This window comes from Eumetopias jubatus, unplaced genomic scaffold (genome assembly GCF_037043125.1).
Source record: "Eumetopias jubatus isolate StellerSeaLion01/CBP00866 unplaced genomic scaffold, mEumJub1_p1.0 scaffold_13, whole genome shotgun sequence".
Taxonomy (NCBI): Eukaryota; Metazoa; Chordata; class Mammalia; order Carnivora; family Otariidae; genus Eumetopias; species Eumetopias jubatus.
The window spans coordinates 26,004,786-26,028,976 of record NW_028274819.1 but is presented as its reverse complement, the minus strand read 5'-3'; the positions used below and the strand labels follow the sequence as shown (position 1 = coordinate 26,028,976).

General features: G+C 47.6%; 1 protein-coding gene across 7 annotated transcripts in view; it reads left to right on the top strand.

Moving 5' to 3' along the window:
- Window positions 1-24,191, top strand: part of CD44 (CD44 molecule (IN blood group)) — an 86,114-nt gene that overhangs the window by 23,975 nt on the left and 37,948 nt on the right. For all 7 annotated transcript variants that reach the window (XM_028087691.2, XM_088018171.1, XM_028087693.2 and 4 more), the window contains exons 2-5: window positions 10,610-10,775; window positions 14,425-14,558; window positions 19,515-19,583; window positions 22,625-22,858. In XM_028087691.2, coding sequence (XP_027943492.1) covers window positions 10,610-10,775; window positions 14,425-14,558; window positions 19,515-19,583; window positions 22,625-22,858 — 603 coding nt within the window. The remainder of the gene's footprint in view (window positions 1-10,609; window positions 10,776-14,424; window positions 14,559-19,514; window positions 19,584-22,624; window positions 22,859-24,191) is intronic.

Genomic DNA, 24,191 nt, shown 5'->3' with positions numbered 1-24,191 from the left:
ACGATAACTTGACCTCTCAAAGGTGCTCTGGGGATCACGTGTAAAATCTCTTACGGCTCCTGGACTAAGGTCTGACTCAGACTCACAGCTCTATAAACTCCAGAACCTTTCCTTTATCACTTGTGAAGATGCTCAAAGAGGTAGGCCAGAGGAAAGAAAATCAAAGTTGGAGAGGCACTGGGCCGTGTGCTAAGGTTGGGTTCCGAGGGACTGGTGGCAGTCTTGTTCCCCTCCGCCTGGATGGCTCTATCTTGAAGCACAACAGCCTCACCTTCGTGTCTGACTCTATAAATCTTGTCGGGCACACTGTTGACCAATCCCATCCTTGGAGAACAGGACTGGAAATTCATACTGTGCTGTCTCCTCTCTATAGGGGGCTTGGGACAGCCTTCATGGAACTTCACATCGCGAGGTAAATTTATTCTTGAGACTGAGAGGGGGAGGAAAACAAAAATAGTCATACTAAGCCTGTATCACTTATAAAGCAGTTTTCCACAATTGTGTTTCACTTGGACTGCAGCCTTTGAGCTGTGAGCCTGGGCTAATTACTTAATGCCCCGACTCTCTGTTTCCATAGCTAATCACGAGGAGTGACTAACCCTCTTAGGGCTCCAAATGCTTTGGAGCCCCTGGCACATTGCAGGCCTTGCTGAGTGGTTATCATTGCTGCGACTGGCCTCTACTGCCGTAGTTTCCAGAGCATTCCAGAGTGAGCCTCCTAGAGCTTTGTGGAGGGCGTCGGGGCCATTGATGGGGTGGCGTGGGGGCTGGGCAAGAATGAGCAACTGGTGGATCGAGGGTCTGGGGTCTGACCCTCTGCCTTCACTCCCGCTCCCCTACCCCCCGGAACAGCTCTGCTTTGACCCATCTTAAATACTGAGGCTCTGCCTAAGGCATCCATCGTGGTGGGGCGGGGGGCAGTCTGAAAACGATCGCTCTTCTCTGAGCGTGCACCTTTCGCCTTTGCTTGTTGACAATCCAAGATGGAAAGGTCAGTACTGCAGAGAATGGGGGGAAACCAGAAGAGCTTGACAATCTGAGTTGAGGTCTGGGTGTTATTCAAGTTCTGTAGAACTTTGAGTCTCTGGATCTCTTGTTCGTTAGTTTCTTCATCTGTAAAATGGATCCTGCTGGGCCTCACAGAGCTGCTTTGGGATGTGGAATTGGAGAAGGAAGCCACCCACATGGCAAGATCACTGAGGCTGGCTTACACTTCCATCTGCTTCTTCCCCAGGGCTTGGACCCCAAATGTGTCTTAAACTAATACTGGATTTTTGAGAAGCTATCTGAGATTTTAATAACGTCCCTGGTGTGCGTATCACTCCTCCCCCTTTTATCCCACAAGTGCCAAGTGTCCCCTAAGTCCTTATTTCATCCTGGGAGGTAGGAAGGCAAGGTGTGAACCTGGGAGCTAGCATGAGTTACTCAAGGTCATGCAGCTTATAATTAATAGGACTTAGGCTAGAACCCATTCCTCCTCCCAGGTGGGGGCCCCGGGCTCAGCAGGCTGTCAGCGGCCCACTAACCCCCTGAAATGCAGCTCCCAACTGTGCGTGACAACCTCGGTCCACCTTGGAGTTCATGAGGCGCTTCCCTTGAACTCAATAAAGCCAGTTCCTCAAAGTACAGGCAGCAGTCCTGAGCAAAAGCTGAACAAGAAATGAGGTGATGTAGCCGGAATTGTAACTACACCAGGAAGAGCAAATCTAGTTACCAGAGCGGGACCCCTTTTCTTCCCTCCTTGCAACAGGAAAAACCCCATGTGGGCCCCGATGATGCTTTCTCATTTCATTTTACCACATCCTGGCTTTGTGTTAGTCAATCTGCTAAAACTGATATGATCAGAAAAAGAAGAAAACAAAGGTTTCAAGGCCAGACCTGAGTGTTTCCTGATCGTCATGGCAACACGCAGGTGTACACACTGTGGTTTCTCTCCCTCTCTCTTCCTGGAGACTGGCTCACCAAAGACCACTTGACCTTACAGAGTTGTGTACTGAGATGACAGTGCTGGGACACACACTCTCCTTTGCTGGAAAGATTCTGTTGGATCCAGGATCAGGGGTGGGAACGTAGACAGGCTTTCTCCACCCTGTCCCCTCCCCTTGTTCCCGTCACCTTACAAGGAGACAGGGGTGGGGTCTTCTTCAGACTGTGAAAACAACCCAAGAGCTCCACTGGGTCAGTCCTGTGGAGGCCTTGATGGAAGGCCAGGATAGTGACTGAGAAATCCCTTTGGACTCTCCTCTGAGAGAGCGGATGGAATGGGCCCCTGTTGGTTTGGTGTTGGCGGCCATGACAGGCTCTATGGTTATGGACAAGAGGCTGAAAGGTCAGGGGGTACAGCCAGGCGCTAAGAAGTTGGGGTGCATTTCCTTTCTAAGTGCCAAGAGATGAATAGCTTAGTTGAAAGCAACCCAGGACAGAGTCTGGAGGAAATACTCTGGGTATGATAGTGTATGACTATTTTCTCTGCTCATTAAACCCTCACCCACCTCCGGGGGCAATTCCGGGAGAGACTGAGTCACCCAGGACTCATGGTCTGCACTGGGCAGCCAAAGGCAATTCGGCCACTGAGTGTGATTTTGGCCTCATTCAGAAGTGGATGCTGAACAATAGATCCTTTCACCAGGCGCCCATCACATGGATGTCAGGGGATGGGGGCGAGTGACGTGGGGGCAGCAGGAAGACTGCCAGCCTTCTGGCCTAGCGGGCTTGGGTGGCAGCAGGGGCTCTAAGAGCGAGGAAGACTACCAGATGGGAACTTGGGGGCTTTGAAAACATCAATCAAAGAAATGAAGAATAGAATGGTTTCTTCAGGGCCCGTTAAGACAGTGGATTGTGGCTTTATTGGGAACAGCTTGCTTAGGCCTCTTATAAAAGCAGTTCAGGAGTAAGAGCACTGGACGAGGAGTCAGGAATCTAGCAGTTATGGACCCCTGAGGCCCTGCTTTTCTCACAATGGGCTGGGGGACCATGCTCAGTCATTCTGGATTTTGTTTTCTCTCTGTCTCAAGAGAATTTGGTTAGAAACTGTCGGTTGGCCCCACCTGGCTTTAAACATAGATGATCCAATTAGCCATCATGCTCGGGAAAAGGAAAAAAATGGCCTTTTCTTTCCCTGCTTCTAATCAGAATCAGTTCAGTTAGGTTTGTGAGTTATGTAATCTTTTTTTAGACATGAGCTCAGCAAATCAGAAGACAGAAACAGAATCCTGGCTACTTCAAGATAAACACTATGAAAATGAAAAAATGTGGGGAACCCACCAGTGCTTCCAGCTGCCACTGCCTGAGAAGCTTGCCTGCCACCTCCAATGGGGTTGGATGAAGTTAGCCTGGAGGGCCATGCTCCAGCTTGATTGGCCTGGCATTTTAGCTTGGTCTGTTGAGATTTCCGGGCTGGGCAAAAAACATCTCAAAATGTCACAAGGACAGCCTGCGGTCTGGTGTCCCAGCCCTGGGCCGAGGCTGAGTCCCAAGATCCTCTCTTCATTTGTCCTGCTTGATGGGCCAGAGGCTATAAAGGGCAAGGGAAGCCTGAGGCTGTAGCTTGGGTTGGGTCTCAGCTCCCAAGGGAATCATGTGACCAGCACAGGTAGAATCAGAAAGAGGTAGGCAGCTCCCTGTTGGGGCAAGCCCGTGAACACAGGCACCTCCGAATCTTCTCCCCAGGGAGAGGGTGGACGTTCCATGGGGGGCTGGGGTGGGGAGCAAAGGCCCTGACCTCTTGAGTTTTATGGCCCAGAACAAGGGACCTCTGCTCTTAAAATAATATTCAGGAAGTTCAAATTCCTCTTCCCAGAGCTCTCTTGTAGAGCTCACTGCTCTGCCCTTGAGAAACCCCATGGAGGATAAGTGACTTCCCAAAGTTCTAGCATCTTCCCCACACACACTGTGATCAGCTAGACTGCCCAGTCTGAAACCCAGCCCCTGCTTACGAGTTCCAGTCTCTCCTGTCTTCTCCGTGAATCACTTACCTCCTGCCTAAAAGGGGAATAATGAAGGTGCCGGCCACATGGTGGCATGGTGGCAAGAATGAAATGAATTCTGAGGTGCAGATACTGAAAAGCTCGCATGGCCCCACGTCATCACTGGGTGAGCCCTGGCAGTGGTCTCCATGGCCGTGGGAACTGTACCAGGCCCTGGGTCCCAGGAGCTGGCCCTATTCCCAACTTCAAGAAAAAGCAACTTCCCCCAGACACATAGCTGACTCTGGGACCAAATCAGTAGGAAAAAAAAAAAAATCCTATTCTGCCTGATCTCCCTTGGGGAGATGACAAATACGGACCAGGCACATCTGGGTGACCCGTGATGGAGAAGCAATGAATTCATTTGGGACCATCTGGAGAAGTCTGGTTTGGAGAACCAAGAGGCTCTTGGGCACAGGATGACAATACGTCATCTGCCGGCCTCCACCTGGCACACAGCATGGCTATCATCCTCTCTCAGGAGACCTGAGCTGAGAAATGGTCCTATGACAGGACGACAGCCAGAATTCAGACCGACAAAGCCACTTCCAACACTGAAAGTGGCTCTCTGAGACAGTCACTTCCAATGAAAACAGCAAAGGTTCTCAGAAGCAGTTGCTTCCGGTGAAGGACATTTTAAGCGTCCGACAGGGAATTCTCAACAAGGCCCAGCTGGTGATTCTTTAGCTGTCATGCGGGGAACGGACCTGAGAGGTGTTCTCTTTGCACCTCACAGGTCTGCTTGTCCTGAGTTTTGGGGGGCAGGCTAGAGTAGCCACTCATTCATTCGTTCATTTAGTCATTCATTTGTTCAACCTGTGCCTACTCTGGACAGTACTGTGCTGGGGATACAGCGGGGAGGGAGACATGCAGTCCCTGTTGTCAGAAGGCCACAGAAGTTCCAAAATTCCAGAATCCTGGAATCTGTCATTACTGAAGAGACCCTGGTGATGATAATTCCTTGTAAGTCTTTACCTGTTCATGTCACAGACTTCTTTGAGAAACCACTGAAACCTGGGAGGCTGTCCCAACCAAACCCCTCCACACACATACACGTGCACACACAGATACATATACACACATAGGCTTACACACAACGTCACAGGCTTATGGACCCTCCCTGAAGACCAGCTGGTGGATTCGGGGTGGAAAACCTCTTGTCACTCAGCTCCATCGCTAGTCAGCTGTGTGACCACCCCACCCCCACTCACCTCTCCAGAGAGTTTGCAGACACGTGGATAATGGCGAGTTGGGGAAAAATTACACGGTGCTCTATTCTCAGCAGATGGTGTGATTTTCTGCCCCTTGGGGGGAGTGACCGGGGCAAACCATTCCTCTCTGGCCTTGCAATCTCGCTTGGCAAGGTTCTGAAATGTGCTGGGCAGATCTTACTAGAGAGACCTACTTTCCTTGATCTGTGGCTTAGTGGAAAATATAGGTAAGATTAACAGTGTTATATGGGTCAGCTAGGATTTATCCAAGTAAGAATGAATTTACCCCAGAACACTGCATAGTTAATTGGCAGCCCAGCACAGAGGTTAGATCCCCGCCTCTCCCACCTGGATGATGGGGGCAAGTTATTGAACCTATTTGTGCCTGTGTTCCCTTGTCTCTAAAATGGGTTTGGCAATGGTGCCTCCTTCATAGCACTTTTTGTAGGAATTAAATTAGCTGATGGATATAAGCCGCCTAATAGCTATGCAACGCTATGGACTCTAATTAAGTGCCAAACACCTATCAAACTCTGACCGGTTGGTATCGTCATCCCATGGAGAAGACTGAGTGTCAGAGAGGGGAAGGAACTAACTAGCTCTGTAAACTGGAACGAGTGGGCAAGTGAGTGGCTGTGTCAGGATTCGAACCCAGCTGTGGAAGTGTTCTCAATACGCTGAGCTATCAACCTGCATGTGAGTCTGGTGCCAGGGAGTATGGTTAGACAAGAAGGGCACTCTCGGAGAGCACCTTTTTCTAGACTTCCTGACGGGTTCACTGGCAGACCTCTTCCCCTGTGGGTGACGAGACCCCTGGGCGCTGGACCCCATGATCCCGCTGTCCCTCCTATAATCACGAGCACTCCAAAGGCTCGGGTGGCATTTCTCCCCCCCAGAGAGACTCCTCCCTGAGTGTGAAAGTGGCCTTGAACAGTTAATGTTGCCTGTTGGGTCTCTCAGAGGGAGGGACTTGGGACAGTTTCCTTGTTACACGACACAGGAGATTTATTGGAGACCAGAGGGCTCAACGGAAAACATTCTTGACTTACTTTCAGTTGGAAACCCTTGTTTGAGAGATGCAACTGGCCATTCAGTATTAGCCTCTTGAGTCACCACAGATCCCGAATCACAGAAGCCTCTCTTTCTCAGGAGAGAGGCACACACATGTGGGAAGTCCTGCTTCTCTGGAAGGAGTTCATGGTGTGGCAAATGCCATGGCCAGCGATGCTGGTGCCCTGTCCAGTCATCTGTGGTCCTCAGCTACTCACGCCTCGACCTTGCTCTAACTTTCCCTGAACCTCGGGAATATTCCCGAGAAGCTATGCGCTGGGGAAGTTGGGAGGTCATAAAAAGTTACTTCAGTCAGGGTTGGCTGTAGTAGCCCAGTGGGTAAGTCTGATGGACGCATGGCATTAGACTGGCTGGATTTGAATCCTGGCTTCATCATTACTAGCTCTGTGAACCTGGGCATGTTTCTTCCCTGCTCTGTACCTCGGCTTCTGTATCTGGAAAGTGGGGATAATAATATCACCTACCTCATAGGGTTGTTTTAAGGATAAAATGAGTACTTGTGAAGTGTTTAGAGGGATGTCTGGCATATATATATGTATGCACGGTCTGTATCTGCTACTATTATTGCTGCTGGTATTACTAGTATCCTTTGGAGTCATAATTGGGGTTTGCATCAGTGTGAAGGAAGCCTGTTGGAAAGTTTTCATAAAGTATTAAAGGCTACACAGCCCTGAAGGCTTGGTCCCTTTTAAGGCAAGAGGGAGCCAGAGGGGAGGAACTAAGAAGGCTCACGGGGATGGCTGACCTGAAACGAAGTTCCGGGAAGCATCTTTGCAACGCCCGGGTGGCTAAATTCCATCCGGGTTAGGAGCTGGACCTTGTTCGCTGGAGGAAGATAGACGGAAGCCGTGGAGCTTCGCCTCTGCGTAGAGCCGCTCACCCCCTCGGCAGCCCCTGGCCGCTACCTGCTACGTGGCAGGCCCCAGGCCAGCGTCCCGCGGCGCGGAGGCCGAAGGTTGAGTTCACCCGGTCCTGGCGCTCGGGGCTGACGGCAGGCGCGCTCACTGCGGACGGGCACACTCACACGGGCGGGCACACTCACATGGGCGGGCACACTCACACGGCGCGTGCGCCTTTGGTCTCTGAAGCCCCGCGGCCTGCTGCTGTGGAACTCAAGGCATTTTATTCAAAAGTCTCAGTTCCTTTTGCATTTGCATGTCCTGGGGGCCAGGTGGTAAACGAGAATGAATTTTCATACGACAGAAACTGCCGTTCAGCTCCAAACCACCGTCTAGGCCTCAGACTTCATTTATTTATTTTATTTGACAGAGAGAGAGACACAGCAAGAGCAGGAACACAAGCAGGGGGAGTGGGAGAGGGAGAAGCAGGCTTCCCGCCGAGCAGGGAGCCCGATGTGGGGCTCGATCCCAGGACCCTGGGATCATGACCTGAGCCGAAGGCAGACGCTTAACGACTGAGCCACCCAGGCGCCCTCAGACTTTATTTTTAAACCCGGGAGGGACAGCGGCCCCCTGGCCACGCACTGACAGGCCGTCGGCCCCTCTCCTGGCCTCTGCTGCCGCCTCCCCCGAGCAGCCTCCCCTCCGAGAAGCGGACTGCGAGGCTGTGTTTTCCTTTTGTAGGCCTGGGAAGGAAAGCCGCGGGAAGGGCTGTCCCCGCCTCCTGACAGCTTTCCCTGCGTGAAGACCGGCTGACAGAGGCCAAAGCTGAAAATGTCAGTGACAACAAACAATATTTCCAAAGGGCCTTGTGCATTTCCCTCCCCGCTGTCCTCCTGCCTCATCAGGCAAGCCTTGTGTGAGTGGCTGAAGAAGGACACCCGAAGGCCCCCAAAGGAATGAATCACACGTGCTCTCCAGGCCTCGCAGTTCTGATGCGTTCAAAAAGCACCTACGTGCTAATGATACAAAAAGAGAGAAGCAACCGATGTGGGCTTCTGTCTTCTCGAAGCTCCATTTCTTGCTGCTGGCTTAGTATTTTCAGAGTCAAGGAAGATCATACAGAAGTTTCACGGTTCTCTCATCATCTTATTTTGCAAATCGTTAGACACTGTTTCCTGGTGGTTAGAACGTGCTTCCTGCTCGGAAGGGAGAAAGCAGTTTTTGTCCATCGAGCTCAGCAATACCGACCCTGTCTTCGTCCTTATGTGGCTGTTGTCTAGGAGCACCTGTCCCCTTTAGAGGTGACGCTCGCACTAATGACATGGAAGGATCCTAGGTACACAGCAAAGTGGTTTGGAGGGTGAGTTTTGGTGCTACTTGGACCCGAGATGGAGTTCCAGCTCTGCCACTGGCTGACTTGAGGAAGTTGCTTAATTTTTCTGAGCTTCAGTTTCTTTACCTATAAATAATACGTGTACACTTGCATACAACTCACTTGGCGTTCGTGGAAGATGATGTAACACAGAACCCCAGAGGTGCTGGGGACCCAGGGAAACTGCAGTAACAGGCCTTCCCTCCCCTGGCTCTCAGCTCAGAGCTGAAGATCAAAGCAACTGAGAGTCAAGAAGTCAACCACAGGCTCTATATAGAAGTGATCACTTCCTGGAGCAACTCATTTCTTTGAGCCTCAGTTTTCTCACTGATACATAAGCAAAATCTTCTGACTCCCCCTGGACCCGCCCAAGGGAGGGATGGAGTCTGAGTTAAAGCCAGTTCTGTCTGAATCCAGAGCTGGCTTCTAACTAACAACATGGCGCCTGGCCTGGCATGCAGGCCACCCCGTGGTAGGCCCAGAGGAAATGCCGGTGAGCTTTTTCCTCGGCCAAGGACTGCACTTGAGGCTCTAGGACATGCTCAGGAGGAATCGCACTCCACCAGGACGGTTTCAATGACGTCACCTTTCTGTGTTGGCGTTTGCTGGAGTGCGAACTGGGGATGATAATACAGTCCCAGAAAAATAAGGAGTTTTCTATTAAAGGTTTAGAAGCCTTGTGAAATGGTTTCACAGGATCGGGTAGATAATTCTTCAGCTCCTTATTGAGATTTTGGATTAATGTCTGCAAAATTCACAGGAGCCCTTGGATTAAATCATCCTTTAACCAGTTGATAGCCATTAGGCTTCATTTTGAATGCCATTAACTCTTGGGAGCCAACAACTGGTCTTGGCTCTATCTGTCAATATGTTGAAGGTGTACTTTGTAAGAAATTTTAAGGAGCCATTTATTCATTCAGTAAATATTGGTTGAGCATCTACTCTCTGTCACACGCTTGTGAGAATTAGAGAAACACAATACACAGGTAAAAGGTCCTTGCTTTTCTTGGAGCTTCTATCACAGGAAGGGTGGATGGATAATAATTAAATGCACAAATAAATAAACAAGTTGCTGTGGAGACACCAAAGTAGGGTGAGCGAGGGAGACACGTGGGTTGCATAACAGTGCTCAGGAAAGGCCTCTAAGAGGGGGTGACGTGCAGCCAAAACACAAAATACAATGATCTGAGGACAGAACATTCCAGACAGAGGGCACGGCAGATATGTGTTCTAAGGTGGCCAAGAACTCAGAATGGCCAAAGGAACTGAAGGCAAGTTTTATGCCTGGAGCAGAGTGAGCTGCTAAAGTTTCGAGAGGGAGACAGAAGCCAGCTCCTCCTGTAGGTCTTGTCAGCCCGGAAGAGGACATTTATTCCGGGTGCAGCCAGAAGCCATTAGAGGTTACAAGTAACACCACATGGTTGTGGGAAAATGCTCATGGTATAAGCTTAAGTAGGAAAAAAGACGCCCAAATCTAAAACTGTATATTTAGTACTGCGTTAATATGTAAGTACATAAGTATACACACACACACACACACACACACGCAGATTCAGAAAATTGAAAGAAGATACAAAATGTTTAAAGCGTTGGCAGTAGCAGTAACCTAGCTTTTCCTTCATTATTTCCCTGAATTTTGTCGGTTTTCTACAAGTTGTATTACTTTAATAGCCAGAAATAGGTCATATGCTTTTTAAAAACTCATTTGTAAGGGCGCCTGGGTGGCTCAGTCGATTAAGCGTCTGCCTTTGGCTCAGGTCATGATCCTGGGGTCCTGGGATCCAGCCCCACATCGGGCTCCCTGCTCAACGGGAAGCCTGCTTCTCCCTCTCCCTCTGGCTGCAGCTCCCCCTGCTTGTGCTCTCTCTCTCATGTCAAATAAATAAATAAAATCTTAAAAAAAAAAAAAAGCTTGTTTGTAGAGCAATCGACGGAGACAACGCCAGAGTGATGCTCCTTTACTGTGTCTTAGCTCCGAGGTGAGATTAATGTGTGGTGCTTTGGAATGCTGGACTGCATGTTGAAGCCTCTGGCCAGTGGAGAAGTTTTGTTTTGTTTTGTTTTTAATGAATCTACCCTCAAACAGACTTCTTACCCTTCCCAAATAAGTTATGCAAAAGCATGTACCATTTCTGTTTCATCCCACAGATTTGAATATAACCTGCCGATACGCAGGTGTGTTCCACGTGGAGAAAAATGGTCGCTACAGCATCTCCAGGACAGAGGCCGCTGACCTCTGCAAGGCTTTCAACAGCACCCTGCCCACCATGGCCCAGATGGAGAAAGCCCTGAGCATGGGGTTTGAGACCTGCAGGTAAGAGGAGGAAAGTCGGGGGCGGGGCCTAGGGGGCGGGGCTTAGAGCTCGGAGGCTCCTCCCTGACAGCTGATGGATGGTTGCCTGAAGGGTCGGCCCCACCTATTAATTTGGCCAAGTCAACCTGGAACCTGTACGACAAGTGGAATTTAAAGCCGGCTCGAGACACCTTTGTGAATCATAGTGGGGTTGCCCAGAGGAGGCCATTAAGGGTCAACGGTCGGAACCCTCTTGCCTGAAGTGCTTCCACAGCGCTCTCCCAGCTTTGAAGCAGCATGCAATATCATTGTCGGAACCACAAGAAAACGTAAACCAAATAACAGTGTTTAAAATAAATATGTGCCTGGTGGAGTCTTGGCTCTGCAGACTTGGCTCAAAGCAGCATTTTCAAACAACTCCCTCTCTCTATCTCTCTGTCTCCCATGTGTTGGTTTCTCTTCTGTGTTGCTCTGGTTTGAGCCTGGAAATAAAAGGACATGAAAATTATTAAGATGTATTATTACAATGAGGGGAAGTGGTCCAAGGGACCCAGGAGACCTCCTGAGAGACTTTGTGCAGGACATCACGGTGTTCCCTGGACCCTTGCTCACGCCATTCTGCTCAGGGCGCTCACAGCAGGCAGCAGCCGCATGTGTTTAAATCTCTGATGAGCCTGTGGTGAGTGGTGCTCATGAAGAGCTAGCAGTGATGACACCCACGGTGGGGTGGTTTGGTTTGGTTTGTTTTCACTAGAAGAGCTCCAGGTAATCTGAGCAACTGCTCTGAAGTTTCCAGCCAGCCGCAGCTTCCCCCCCTGTTTTTGCAACGTGAGATAACGTGGTTCCCCTACCTCTTAAACACACACACACACATGCAAACACAGGCTGCTTTTTTAAAAGTCAAGCAGCAGGAGCCTTTATCCAAACCATGAAATGTAAGTTCAATACGCCCATCCCGGCCCTTGGTCGCAGAGGCACGCACCCTACATTAGGAATGGCAGCGGAGACTCTTCGGCTGAAAAGGAAAAGAAGAATCTTTACTCAGGCACTGCACCGAGAAGGTAGCCACCAGCCCCATGTGGCAGTTTACACTGAATTACAGCAAAAGAAAATTCCACTTTGGTTCTTCGTGGCACTGTTGACATTCCAGTGCTCAGCGAGCTCCAAATGGCGAGCACCTGCAGGATTTGAGGACGTAGATTCCAGATAGAACATTTTCATTATTGCAGAACGTTCTACTCAGCAGTACTGCTCTGAAAGAAAGGCCAGATGTGCACAGACGTCTTTGTGTGTTCAGAGCTAGGTCTGGGAGAACCCAAGAGGAGCAGAGGGAGAAGGCTGCGCCGAAGGCGGGCCCATGAGCAGATCCATGTATCCCGTTCCCAAGGCTCATTATTTAAATACGGCCCTGACTCGGCCAGTAGCCTAAGAAAGTAGACTTACTAGACTGAATCTGGATTGTGAAATACAGACAAGACCAACTTAGGAAACACAGAAATGTGCCCATCTGCTGAAAGCGAGGGGAGTTCTTTCGACTCCCACTGGCTAACCTTCGCCGCACTTAGAGGTGGGGCGCACCCTGCTGCCCACTCGCCCACGTCCCCTTGATCCTCAGACTGCACCTGGGGTTGATCATATTCCTCCACTTTATGTATGAAGCAACTGAGGCTTGCAGAAGTGTCACACTCACCCAGGGCCACATCGCTTGCCTGAGGAGGAGTCTAGATGCCAGTCCTGCTCCGTCTGAGCCCAGAGCAAGAATTTCATGACCCTCCAGAAGGACTGAGAACGAGAGGGAGACAGAAACATGGTGCTTAGATTTGCTGAGCATTTCTTTCCAGCCCATGAATAGCAACCTGCTGGGACAGTATATACACAGATAAATTTTAATATCCCAACTCATGTATGGTGGGACACATATAAGGGGCAATTGGCTTGTTGTAGCAACAGCTCAGGCATAACTTACAAAGGGAATGTAGATTCTAGAATGTCAGTGTGACACAGATCTCCCGAATGTGATGGAGGCGGAGTGGGAGTAGGCTCACCAAGGAGTGTTGTCATTAAAAAAAAAAAAGAAAGAAAGAAAGAAAAACGGTGCGAAAGGAACCTATCCTTCCACCCATAGCGGGTATTAAGTGTTGCAAAACACATTTCCATAATTTCACTCAGGCGGCTGTGAATCAGATCTCCGCCATTGGACAGGTGGCAGAGGCTCATAGGCTCAGATAAAACCTTGGCAGCCACTCTCTTCTGTCTGCTCCACCCTGATTAGTAGCATTTCCCAGATAGATGGAAACTTATTAACATTTAATTGCCCTCTTTCTCCCCACCAAGCTGCGGAGTCTTTGGAGAAACCAGTCTGTCCTTTCAGATGAGGAATTAGTCATGCTGGCTATAGTTGCAACATAGACCTAAGGAGTTCTGTGTGCTTAGAAATTTCAAACTCACAGCCATTTCCATGGGTCTTACAGGGCGATGCACTATGCACTGTTGACTCTGGCAGCAAAGATTACAAAGGCTCTCCGCTGTGCATTTTAGCCAGCATTGCATTTTCAGAAACTTGCTGGATTTAGCTTTGTCCTCTCTGCCCTACCCCTGCCACCAACCCCTTCTCCGCCCACTTCTAAATTTCGGAGGCATTTTATATTCGGGAAGGATTGTGCAGTGAGTGAGCACTTAGTGTCCGTGATGCGGATTGAAGAGGCTGGGTGCTGTCTGTTCCGGCTCCATCATGCTCCCAGAAACATCTTGGTGAGGGACAGAGGGGGCTTACACAATTCTCTGACTGAGCTGCCTCTGGAAAATTCCTGAGCTAAATGAGGCACCACTATCTACTTACTTAATCACTATTACTCCCATTTTAATGACAGTCAGTTTACTTCCACTGGCAATGAAATTATGCCTGGGATGCTCATGGAGAAAATGTACTGTGTTTCTATCATATAAACAAACAAGGCTTTGTGTTTACAGTAATGGAGTCTGGAGCAAGGGAATCACAGAAAAACGTGAGGCAAAGAAGGACGAGTAGGGGATGGGAAATAGGCGGCTCTGACCTGTGTGAACTGAAACGAAGAGCCACCTAGCCCTGTCTTCTGGGAGCTGGTCATCTCATGCATTTTCTGGAAAATATGAAGGTGATGGAGAGCCAGAGTGGATCTCACCTCATAAAGTGGTTGTTCTTCCCTCTTAAGTGATTCAGGCTTCCCTCCATGTGTTCAAACTGACTTGACACTGCTGCCCACATATTTTATTTGGGAAACCAGTTTTTCTCTTTTTGGAGCGCCTGGCTGGCTCAGTCGGTAGGGCGTGCAACTCTTGATCTCGGGGTTGTGAGTTCAAGCCCCACGTTGGGTGTAGAGATTACTTAAGTAAATAAAACTTTTTTAAAGAAGAAAGCCAGTTTTTTCTTTCATGAATCTTTTTTTTTCTTCTAAAGCTCTTTATAAGAGCTCTAAATACAATCACCTTGTCTCCCTCAGCCTTGTTGGTCCCCTTCCTTCTCTCTCGGTTGTTCTTCCTGGATTTCACATAACCCACTCGTTGAAACCTCTAAGATCCCCAGAGGTGAAGTGAATGACGCAGTGCACTGTGTGAGATGTCATCTGATGGCGTGTTATGAAATCCCCATCACAGCCCTGCCGGTGGATAACCTCTCGCTTTTCTTCTGCAGGTACGGGTTCATAGAAGGGCATGTGGTCATCCCCCGTATCCACCCCAACTCCATCTGTGCTGCAAACAACACAGGGGTGTACATCCTCACATCCAACACCTCCCAGTACGACACGTACTGCTTCAATGCCTCAGGTTGGTCCCAAGTGGATGGTTTTTGCGTTTGGGGTGGCTTTTGGCTTGTGAGCCTCTGTCAGCATGGCTGACGGCCCTTTCGGTCTTGGCTTCAGTGGGGAGTCATGGAGCTTCCATTCACGTAACAGATGCTCACTGAACATCTCCACCGCAAGAGACAAGCGTCCTCTCTCCAGGGTGCTGACTTGCTAGGCAGGGAGGCCGGCAGGAAACAGAGAAATAGTCAAATCCTCATATGAAGTCAGAGAGTGATGAGTGCTATAAAAAAGAAAACAAAGAAAGAGGCTTCCTAGTGTTTGGGAAGCTTTCGTCTGGGAAGGTGGCCGGGGAGGGGGCCTGTGAGAAGGGGCGTTTGAGAGAGAGCCCCAGCTGGTGTCAGGGAGGAAAACCATGGGCAGAGAGGACAGCAGTGCCAAGCCAGGCGTGGGGGAACATTGTGGCTTATTCTGAGGACACCGAGGAGGCCAGGGTGGATAAAGTCTGGCAATCAGAAGGGGGGAATGCCACGGAATGAAGTCAGAGAGGTAAGCAGGGGCCCGGTCCCGTAGGGCCTTGTAGGCCATGGTGGAGAGTGTGGATTTTATTCTCAGTGTGATGGGAAGTCACTGCAGGCTTTTGAATAGGGAAGTGACATGAACCCAATGATAGTATTGGGGTACAAGCCAAATGGCTTGGCTTGGAGGTATTTAGTCTATGTTGGGCCTGGAGAGAAGGCTGGGAGGATATAAGGTAGGACTTTGACCTTCTTGATTTTCCTTTCCCAACAATTGAGAGCCTTGACAACTAGAGAACAAGAAAGCCAAGTTCAGATGTGTGTGCTGGGCTGCAGGCCAGGACCCTCTGCCTGCAGAAGGGACTTGCTTCACAACCACTGCCCTAGTCTAATTAGTCTAATTCAGGCTCCAGCAGAATTCAAGAATTCTATGCATCCTGTATCTTCAGGGTCTTTTGAGAAGGGTCAAACACACAAATGTCAAGCTTTTGAATGCCAACAGTCAGATGTTGTTTGACTACTCGCTTCTTCTCAAACTGGACCTTCTCTTCCTCAGGAAGGTCTGAGGTTGTGTGGAGGAAAGATGGAACCACGAGGTAAACTTGACACGTCTTCCTGGCACATCCATTTTCCTTAGAGATGGGAAGGCGGGTGTTAAATTAGCTGGAAAGTGATTAAAGGCATTGTAGGAGACAAACACAGGTGTTATTCTATGATGACGTAAGGCATTGTTTGCATGAGACAAACACAGATATCACACATATGGTGGTAGAATATAAAATCTGCACGGGATTTTTCAATGCAAGTAGAGGCATCAAAGTAATTGCGAGATTACGTCAGTAGCTTTCGGCTGTGCCGGCCACCCACTGTGGCGTGAGCAGTAGGGATGGGAGTGGGAATTCAGAAGAGAAATCTAGAGATAAGGAGAAAGAGAAAGTTCAGGTTGATTAGTTGAAATGGTGTGTGTGAAGCCAATACATTATGTCAAATATAGGCAAGTTGCTAAACCTCTGGGGGGACACTCACAACAAGGAGAAGAAAACTATATAGAGTATTTCTTCTTCCCTGGTATATAAGTGAGGAATGCAAATGGAGTTTAACCAAAAAGAGGAGAGTCCCCATGAGGCTAAACGATACATGACCCCTACCCAGTTCCCATACCCATACCCAGAACGTCCGTTCTAATGACACGATAATGAGAAAAACCGCATGCAAACAAAAGAGAAGTAGACACAGAGCAACATGTGGTCACAATAGCTTATCTTAGTGCCGAAGGTCAGAGGGGGACCTGGGAAGACTTCGTGTTTTAGATGAAGGGGCTGATCGTGTGGGACTGAGCTAGTGTGGGACCGCATACTCAAGAGTGTCTGGGTACTACCCCTTTTGTCCCCCACTGAACCTTGCGAGCACATGGATGCAATAAATTACGTTGTTGCGAATCCACATTGTCTCACCTGTTTTACAAGTTAGTCTCACCTCCTGGAAAGAACTTTATCTCAAAAAGGTAGAAGCTCACATTGTTTTATAGCCGGGAATGGCAGCCATCTGGACAAGTTACTACTGAGACTTGTCTCCCTGCCCCTTAGTTATCCTATAAGGTTGGGTCTAGCCTCAGAGAGGAAGTGAACCCTCCTGATTAACTTTCCTCTTCTTTGCGGGGGACGTGTTAATCCAGCTGAAAAGCTGGAGAAGTTCTGGGGGTGTATTCATACCCAAATGGCTGTCTTAAAGTAGTAAAGTTTAAGGAGAAGATTTTTCCTTTTCTTTTATCCAAATTTACTTAATGGGAATAGACTGCTTTTGTAATTTTTTCTTTAAGTTTTAAAAAGAGGATTTATGGACCAACTATATGCAGTCAGGACTCTGCTGGGTAAGTAGGGTGAGAAAGAACCAGTGGCCGTATTTCTTGTCTTGGGAGGTAATCTCGTTGAAATGATGAAACCAAAAAATAAAGAAGCTGGAGAAGAATGTTTATCTGAGGTTAAATAAATTCCAAATGTCTTAGTTTAGAGTCAGATAATAGAGGTGCTAAGTGAACTATGAATCTTGATAACCTTCTGCTCTAGGCAGACAATCTCATTGGAAAGGTCCTTGAGTTCAACTTAGCTTGAGAGTTGCAGGCAGGTGGTGAAGACCCAGTGATGTGACCTCCTACAAACCCTTTTGGTCTACAAGGACCAAAGCCAGCTCAGTCTTAGCAGATAGCTTCCATATGCTTACAGTTTCCGCAGTATTTTTGTAAAACATGGCCTGTGGTTTACAGATGAAAATATGGCAGACCCTGGAAAGGCCCCATGATTCTGATTTTGATTGCCTCATGTCTCAGTAAGGCCCAGCACAAGCCTGGTGACTTCTGTGTTAAGAGCCCAGAGAACTGGCTTGAATGTGTTCATTTCTTGAGTTTGCCTCCAGTAAAATGCTCTATTCTCTGTTGAAGGAGGAATTTAGGAGATGTTACATTCATTTGTCTATCCATTTGCTCATTTATTCAACAAATATTTATTGGACTCCTAGAATATATCAGGCATTGAGGAAGATGTCTTCCTATCGGGCACTGAGTAATTGGCTAGACTGAATAATTAACATTGTTCTTGGCTATTTGGGGGCAGTGGAGACACAGTTTAGAGATGCAGCCCACCAGGAAGCCCACCCCAGAGTCTTTCTAACAAATCCTTAGGTTCAGGAAAAGCTCACCAGGCCCGATGCTCCTAGCAGTGCAGTGCTCATTAAACAGAATAAGAGACTGTCAGTGAGGCCCTGCTATCTGACATAGGAGCGTGAATGTATTAATTGCACATTTGGGTCACCATTCATCATAGTGTGCTTGCCAGATTTGGTGTTCTTTATAAAAGTTAAGGGGAACTGGAGCATGAAGAGGCTCCATTTGAACAAATGCTGTAATGATTTCCAAAACTGTCTTAGTGTTTTTTACATGGTGCCCCATTCTGTTACAACCTAACCCTTAGAAATTCCTTCCCAGGGCACTACTATTGCCTGAATTTGGGGATTCCATCCCTGCCACGAAGAAGTCATAATCCAAGACCTGTTTCTGGGTCTGTGCAACATATAGTATCAGAAGCTTCTCATGGGTCAGGCCGGTTGCTGGTGGTGTTACCAGAACAGACAGGGTAGATACTCTTCAAGATCTCCCAGGGTGGCCATTTGCCCTGCTTTTCAAATGAGGAAATAATTGGGAACATTTTTTTGAAAACTGTAAAAGTCTAAAGAAATATTAATTGTTATTGTCGCCCATGACCTTGTGAATTCCTTAAAAGCAGGGACAGGAACATGTTCATCTTTTTGCTCCTTTTTTTTATCTGTCACATGAGTAATGCTTAAAATGCATAAATAAACTGATATATCTTAAACTTTTTAAAAAGAATTTCTTATGGCATTGCCATTCATGGTTTATCTAAACATTTCTTGACCAGTTTATCACTGCAGACCATTTGCGGGGGGCGGTTAACATGGAAGCATAGGCCTGTGGGAATTATACTGATACTTTCTCTTTCATTCATTCAACAAGTATTTATCGAGTGCGTCTCTGACCCCATCACACATAAATGTTCTGGCCAAGATAGATGAGATCACTACTCATCACTACTCCACTTATATAGTTCTTCAGAGGTGGGTGGGTAGCAGGGGTTAGGGGTTGGGAGATGGGCCATGAACAGCCATCAGGTAAAATGAACAAGATGATCTGATACAGCAGTAAGCCAGAAGGAGAACTGCAAGCAAAGATGTGATGGTGATATATGGGGGGAATTGGTAAGGGGCTGGTTGAGATTGGTTGGTGAGGAATGGCCTTACTGAGGAGATGACTTTCTCTGAGATTCTCTTCCGGGATGTCTTTTACTTAGCCTTTGCAAGACTGACTTTTCCTAAAACCTACTTTTCTCCAGTGACTATATAAATGTCAGTTTCACGATGAGGCCAAAGAAACAGGCAGGTAAAGGGACATGCCCTTTACCTGTAGGAAAGATGCTTCTGGGACCTGGGAAGCAACTAAGCCCTGTTTTGTTGAACTTGTGTTTCTGTCCAATGTTATAAGTACCTAGTGATTTATGGCAGAACACTTAAAATACTTGTGGGAACAGCCTTCCTTGTGATAGCAGTCTGCCTACCGGCCTCCATCCATCCCTCCATCCCACCCTTTCTTCCTTCCTCTTTGTCAAGAAGCGACACTGAGAGAAACCAACCTAACAAATAAGTGGCCATTTTGTGCACAGACAGTTAGGCACATGTGCACATACACACACGCACACACAGTATAAAAGCTATCATACACAAATGGATCCATTCTTCCTGCAACAGCAAAACCAGTTTAAAGCTCTCTGAGTTTTTAAGGTCTAGTTACCAAGTAGAACTTTAATAAAGCCCCATCCTGACCAATGGAAATGAGCATCAGTTTTGCTCCCATTTTTTTTAAAGTTCTCATGCTTTTTCTCTTTGCTACTCCACAGCTCCACCCAAAGAAGATTGCACATCGGTCACACACCTGCCCAATGCCTTTGAAGGACCAATTACCATAAGTACGTATCTCTTCTGACTTTGATGGAATGTCCCCATTCTTGGGAAAGGGCTCAGGTCAACTTTCTGTCTGTGCTTCAAAACTGAGCAGGAGAGCAGTCATTTCCCCAAGGCTGGGGACATTGGCTGTGATGCACTGTCCCTTCCCCTTTTCCTGCAGTGGCTTGAAACTGCGATTCGGTTGACTCCAATACATTGTTCCTCAAACTGCAGTCTTTTGAAAACCACTTTCACTTTTTTGGACACCTCTGTGTACACAGCATAATCATTTACTTGCTATTTTTCACTTAGTTGGCCCATTCTTTCCTAGTTAAAATATGTTTATTTAAAAAAAAAAAAACCTTTAAGGGTGCCTGGGTGGCACAGTTGGTTTGAGTGTCCGACTCTTGATTTCGGCTCAGGTCTTGATCTCAGTGTTGTGAGATGGAGCCCCGCGTCAGGCTCTGTGCTCAGCGGGGAGTCTGCTTGAGATTCTCTCTCCTTCTCTGCCCCTACCACTCATGCACACTCTCTCTCAAATAAATAAATCTTAAATAAATAAACAAACAAACAAACCCCTGCGAATGGAATCCCTGGTCATAAGCAGAGGGTATCCTTAAAAATACACTTAAGTGTAGGACAAATTAAATAGTCTTCTTAAATTCTAGCTGCTGAAGGTTCTGAGTCTGAGGCGTGTTCCCTCTCATGGGGGAGATTAATTAGTGTTAGGGGGAGATGCATTCCAGCCCCCTAAATTTTCTGTTTGATTATTTGTGTATTGGAAGATAATTCTAAAGGGCATAAGCTTCGTGGTAGGGATTTCAACATTATTTATACCACATCCACCTAAAATCATCTTGATGATCCCAAGACGTAGGCATCTGGCACTGTATGAAACAAAAAAGCTCAACCAAAATTTTCAAAGAGGTCAACTTATTAACCCTGATCTTCTGGCCTCTGAACCTCACTTTTTTTTGAGAAGTGTCATAGTGTTGAAGAGGCCTGACTTCTGCCTCCTAAGAGCCAGACCCCTCAGTGTGCAAGGGAACAGTGGTGTCGGGTGGCAGAGAGATAAGAATCATCCTGGCCACGTAAATCCAGCCCCCCACCGTTAGGCCAAAAATTGTCCCTGACCCGTGCCACATGGAAAGGGAGGCCCACAAGGTGAGATGTGCTGTCTCAGACAGGCTTGGTTGGAAATCTTAGTTCCTTACCACCTGGGTGATCTCAAAGGAATCACTTACTCTGAGCCTCAGTTTTCTCATCTGGATAAAGGAACAACATGTGAGATTTGAAATGAAAATGAAGAAAGAGAATATGTCTAATGCATGCCAGGACCATAGTCATGTTCAATAAATGTCCCATTTCCTTGGTCCCCACCAATGCCTTTTAAAGGCCAGACCTGTACAAGTTGGTCATATTTTTTTTATCAGATCTTCATCTGCAGAGATTATTAGGGTGTTTGAGACTTCACAATATTTTTTAAAAGATCTATTTATTTATTTATTTATTTATTTATTTATTTGAGAGGAAGACAGCAAGCGAAGGCAGGGGCAGAGGGAAAAAATCTCAAGCAGACCCCGGGCTGAGTGCGGAGCCCGTGCTAGGCTCGATCTCATGACCCTGAGATCATGACCTGAGCCGAAATCAAGAGTTGGACGCTTAACCGACGGAGCCACCCAGGCGCCCCTGCAATATTTTTTAATTTATGTTTTACTAATAGTTCCACTTGGGCAAGCTAGATAGGTGGACAAAAGGAACACTTAGTCCAGTGCAATATAGCAGAAAATAATTTTAGCTAAATGCACACTTAAGCAGTGAGTGGCCCAGGCTTAAAGGCAGCAAATCCTTTCAGGGAGGACCAATGAATGAATTCGGTCTTGCTTTTCCCTCTCCTGTCCATTCTAGATATTTGCTTGTTTAAATCAAAGATTTTGACCTTTACATATCTCTGTGCCTCTTGAATTCAAGGTTGAATCTCACGGAGGATGGGCAAAGTCTCTGTCAGCATTTAGGCATGCTGATTTCTTAGCCAGAGTAGGCGTTATCTTAGACTGACAAAATTTGCCCCTTAGAAAAAAAGCCTCGGGTGCCTGGGTGGCTCAGATGGTTAGGCATCTGCCTTCGGCTCAGGTCACGATCCCGGGGTCCTGGGATCGAGTCCCGCATCGGGCTCCATGCTCCTTGGGAGCCTGCTTCTTCCTCTGCTTCTCTCTCTCTCTCTCTCCCTCTGTCTCTCATGAATAAATAAATAAAATCTTAAAAAAAATATTTAAAAAAGCCTCATTCTTCACAATGTGCAAATATATATTCCCTGTTGAGACCGCTGACCTCTTTGTTTCCTACTTCAAATTCTTTCTAGAAGTAGATGGAATTAATAGCAACAGATTTTACATATACTTGAGAAGGGAGAATAGGAACCAGTGGGAGAATTATCATTTACTGAGACCACCTCAATCTGAAATCCTATGCTAAGCACTTTACAAACCATGTATCATATAGTGCTCATAGCAAAAGGTAGTAGCATCCCCTTTTCATCAAGGACAAAACTGAAGCTCCGTACCAGCTTTGTCTAGGGGCACATAAAGCTGGGATTCAAACATGGGGACTTCCAAACACACCCTCGTCCCTCCTCCCCATTTCCAGGGTGTGCGGGTGGGCGGGGGAGGGCAGACTTTCTTAGTGCATCACCTACTCCCCGCCCCTGTCCACTAGACGGATAGTTAGGTGTTGTTTTGCTTAATAACGAAGAAAAATAGCTTTGAAGTCACTGTCTTATATGATAATCCATAGTCTTTCCTATACTCAGAAAATGTCAGGGTGCCTTGGTGGCTCAGTCGATTAAACGTCTGCCTTTGGCTTGGGTCATGATCCCAGGGTTCTGGGATCGAGTCCTGCATCGGGCTCCTTGCTCAGCCTGGAGTCTGCTTCTCCCTCTCCCACTCTGCCTGCTTGTGCTTTCTCTCTGTGTCAAATAAATAAATAAAATATTTTTTTAAAAAAAGAAAGAAAGAAAGAAAATGTCAGCTGTCAGGTTCTGAAAGTGCCTTCCCTTTCTCCCCAGCCATTGTCAACCGCGATGGCACCCGCTACAGCCAGACAGGTGAATACAGAACGAACCCTGAAGACATCAACCCCAGCAGCCCCACTGACGATGATGTGAGCAGCGGATCCTCCAGCGAGAGGAGCACTTCTGGAGGCTACAACATCTTCCACACCCACCTTCCAACTGTGTACCCGACCCCGGACCAAGACAGTACCGCGGTGTCTGACAACCCAGAGCATACCCCCATTACCAGTAAGGAGAATGAATCACTGAGCTTTCCAATGGCGATTTGTTTACAAAACCGTCTCTGATCTTCCTGGGTGATCTGCACTCCCTTGTGTATTGATTGTCTCCTGTCTCGAGAAGTTGGGGACCTCCATTGTTTGGGGAGGGAGGCTATTATGGGAGCCCGTGCCCTGTATGCATAGCCTGCTATTGCCTACAATTTTTTTTTTTTCCACCTACGCCTCTGTTTTGCTTCCCTGGGGATAAGAAGTTGCCATACTGAAAGTCTTGTCCCAGGGATGTGGTGACAATTCAAGCACGTTACAGAAGGGATTTTTACTTTTACATGTTTCCTTCTTGTTCTTATCCACCTTTGGATAAGATTGTCTTCATAAAGTTGGGATCCTAATGGATGCATACCATCACATCTGTTTTTTTCAACTTTATGTTTTTATGTTTTAACTTGATTTAGGCGATATTATTGATGGTGCAATATTCAGTCCTATTCATCACCCCTGGTTTACTAAACAATTCCTTTGTTTTTGGTCTAAGGAAGCATATCTGAAGGAGTTATCTGATCAAATCCAATCTGCTTAAAAGTTGTCTATCCCAGCCTGGAGGGGAAGGCTGTTAATACTTGCTTGGTAACATGGATAATTCATGACTTGAGGACTCCGAGAGCGGAAATATGTCAACATTGCTTTCGATTTCTTTGGGGTTTTGCCCTTTGTGCTCCACTTTTCGTTGGAAAGTGTTTGCCTCTCCCTCTGGCCTCCTTCTTCACTTCCCGCTTTGCTTTTTTCCCTATGGTTTGTTTTAAAACAGGTTTCCAGATTGGCTGCATTCCTTCTGTGGAGGATTATTCAAACCGAAGTAGGGCATCTGCCTCTTGAGCAGCTTTCCTAGTATGGTGTGGATTTTCTTTTGTCCTGGCTCTGGCTCTTAGGGGGTGGGACTCTAGTCTTCAAAAAGTGTGGCAGACATTCACTGGTTTGGGAATGCTCAACATAGGGCTTTTCTCTGTGTCTTGTCACCCAGAAGGCAGGGCAGCCTTCAGAGCACTATGATTTAACCTAAGGTTACTTGCTCAACAGTGTTTTAAATTTCTATGAGCAGCTTGCTAAGCGGGGGAGGGGGGCTGGTACAAAGGGGCCCGAAGTCTGGTCATTCTCTGCAGATCCTTTGAAGCATTTTCAGGAAGCAGATGTTTTCAAACTGCTCAGGCTTTCCCAGATTACTGGCTCTCTAGAGATTGTGTCACCTCGTCTGTCATCCCACGGATGACCCTTCTGGAGAGGAGCTTCTGCAAACCCAGCAGGCTGTCCTGTCGGCTGCTGGTTGCTCCTGAGTCCCTTGCCTT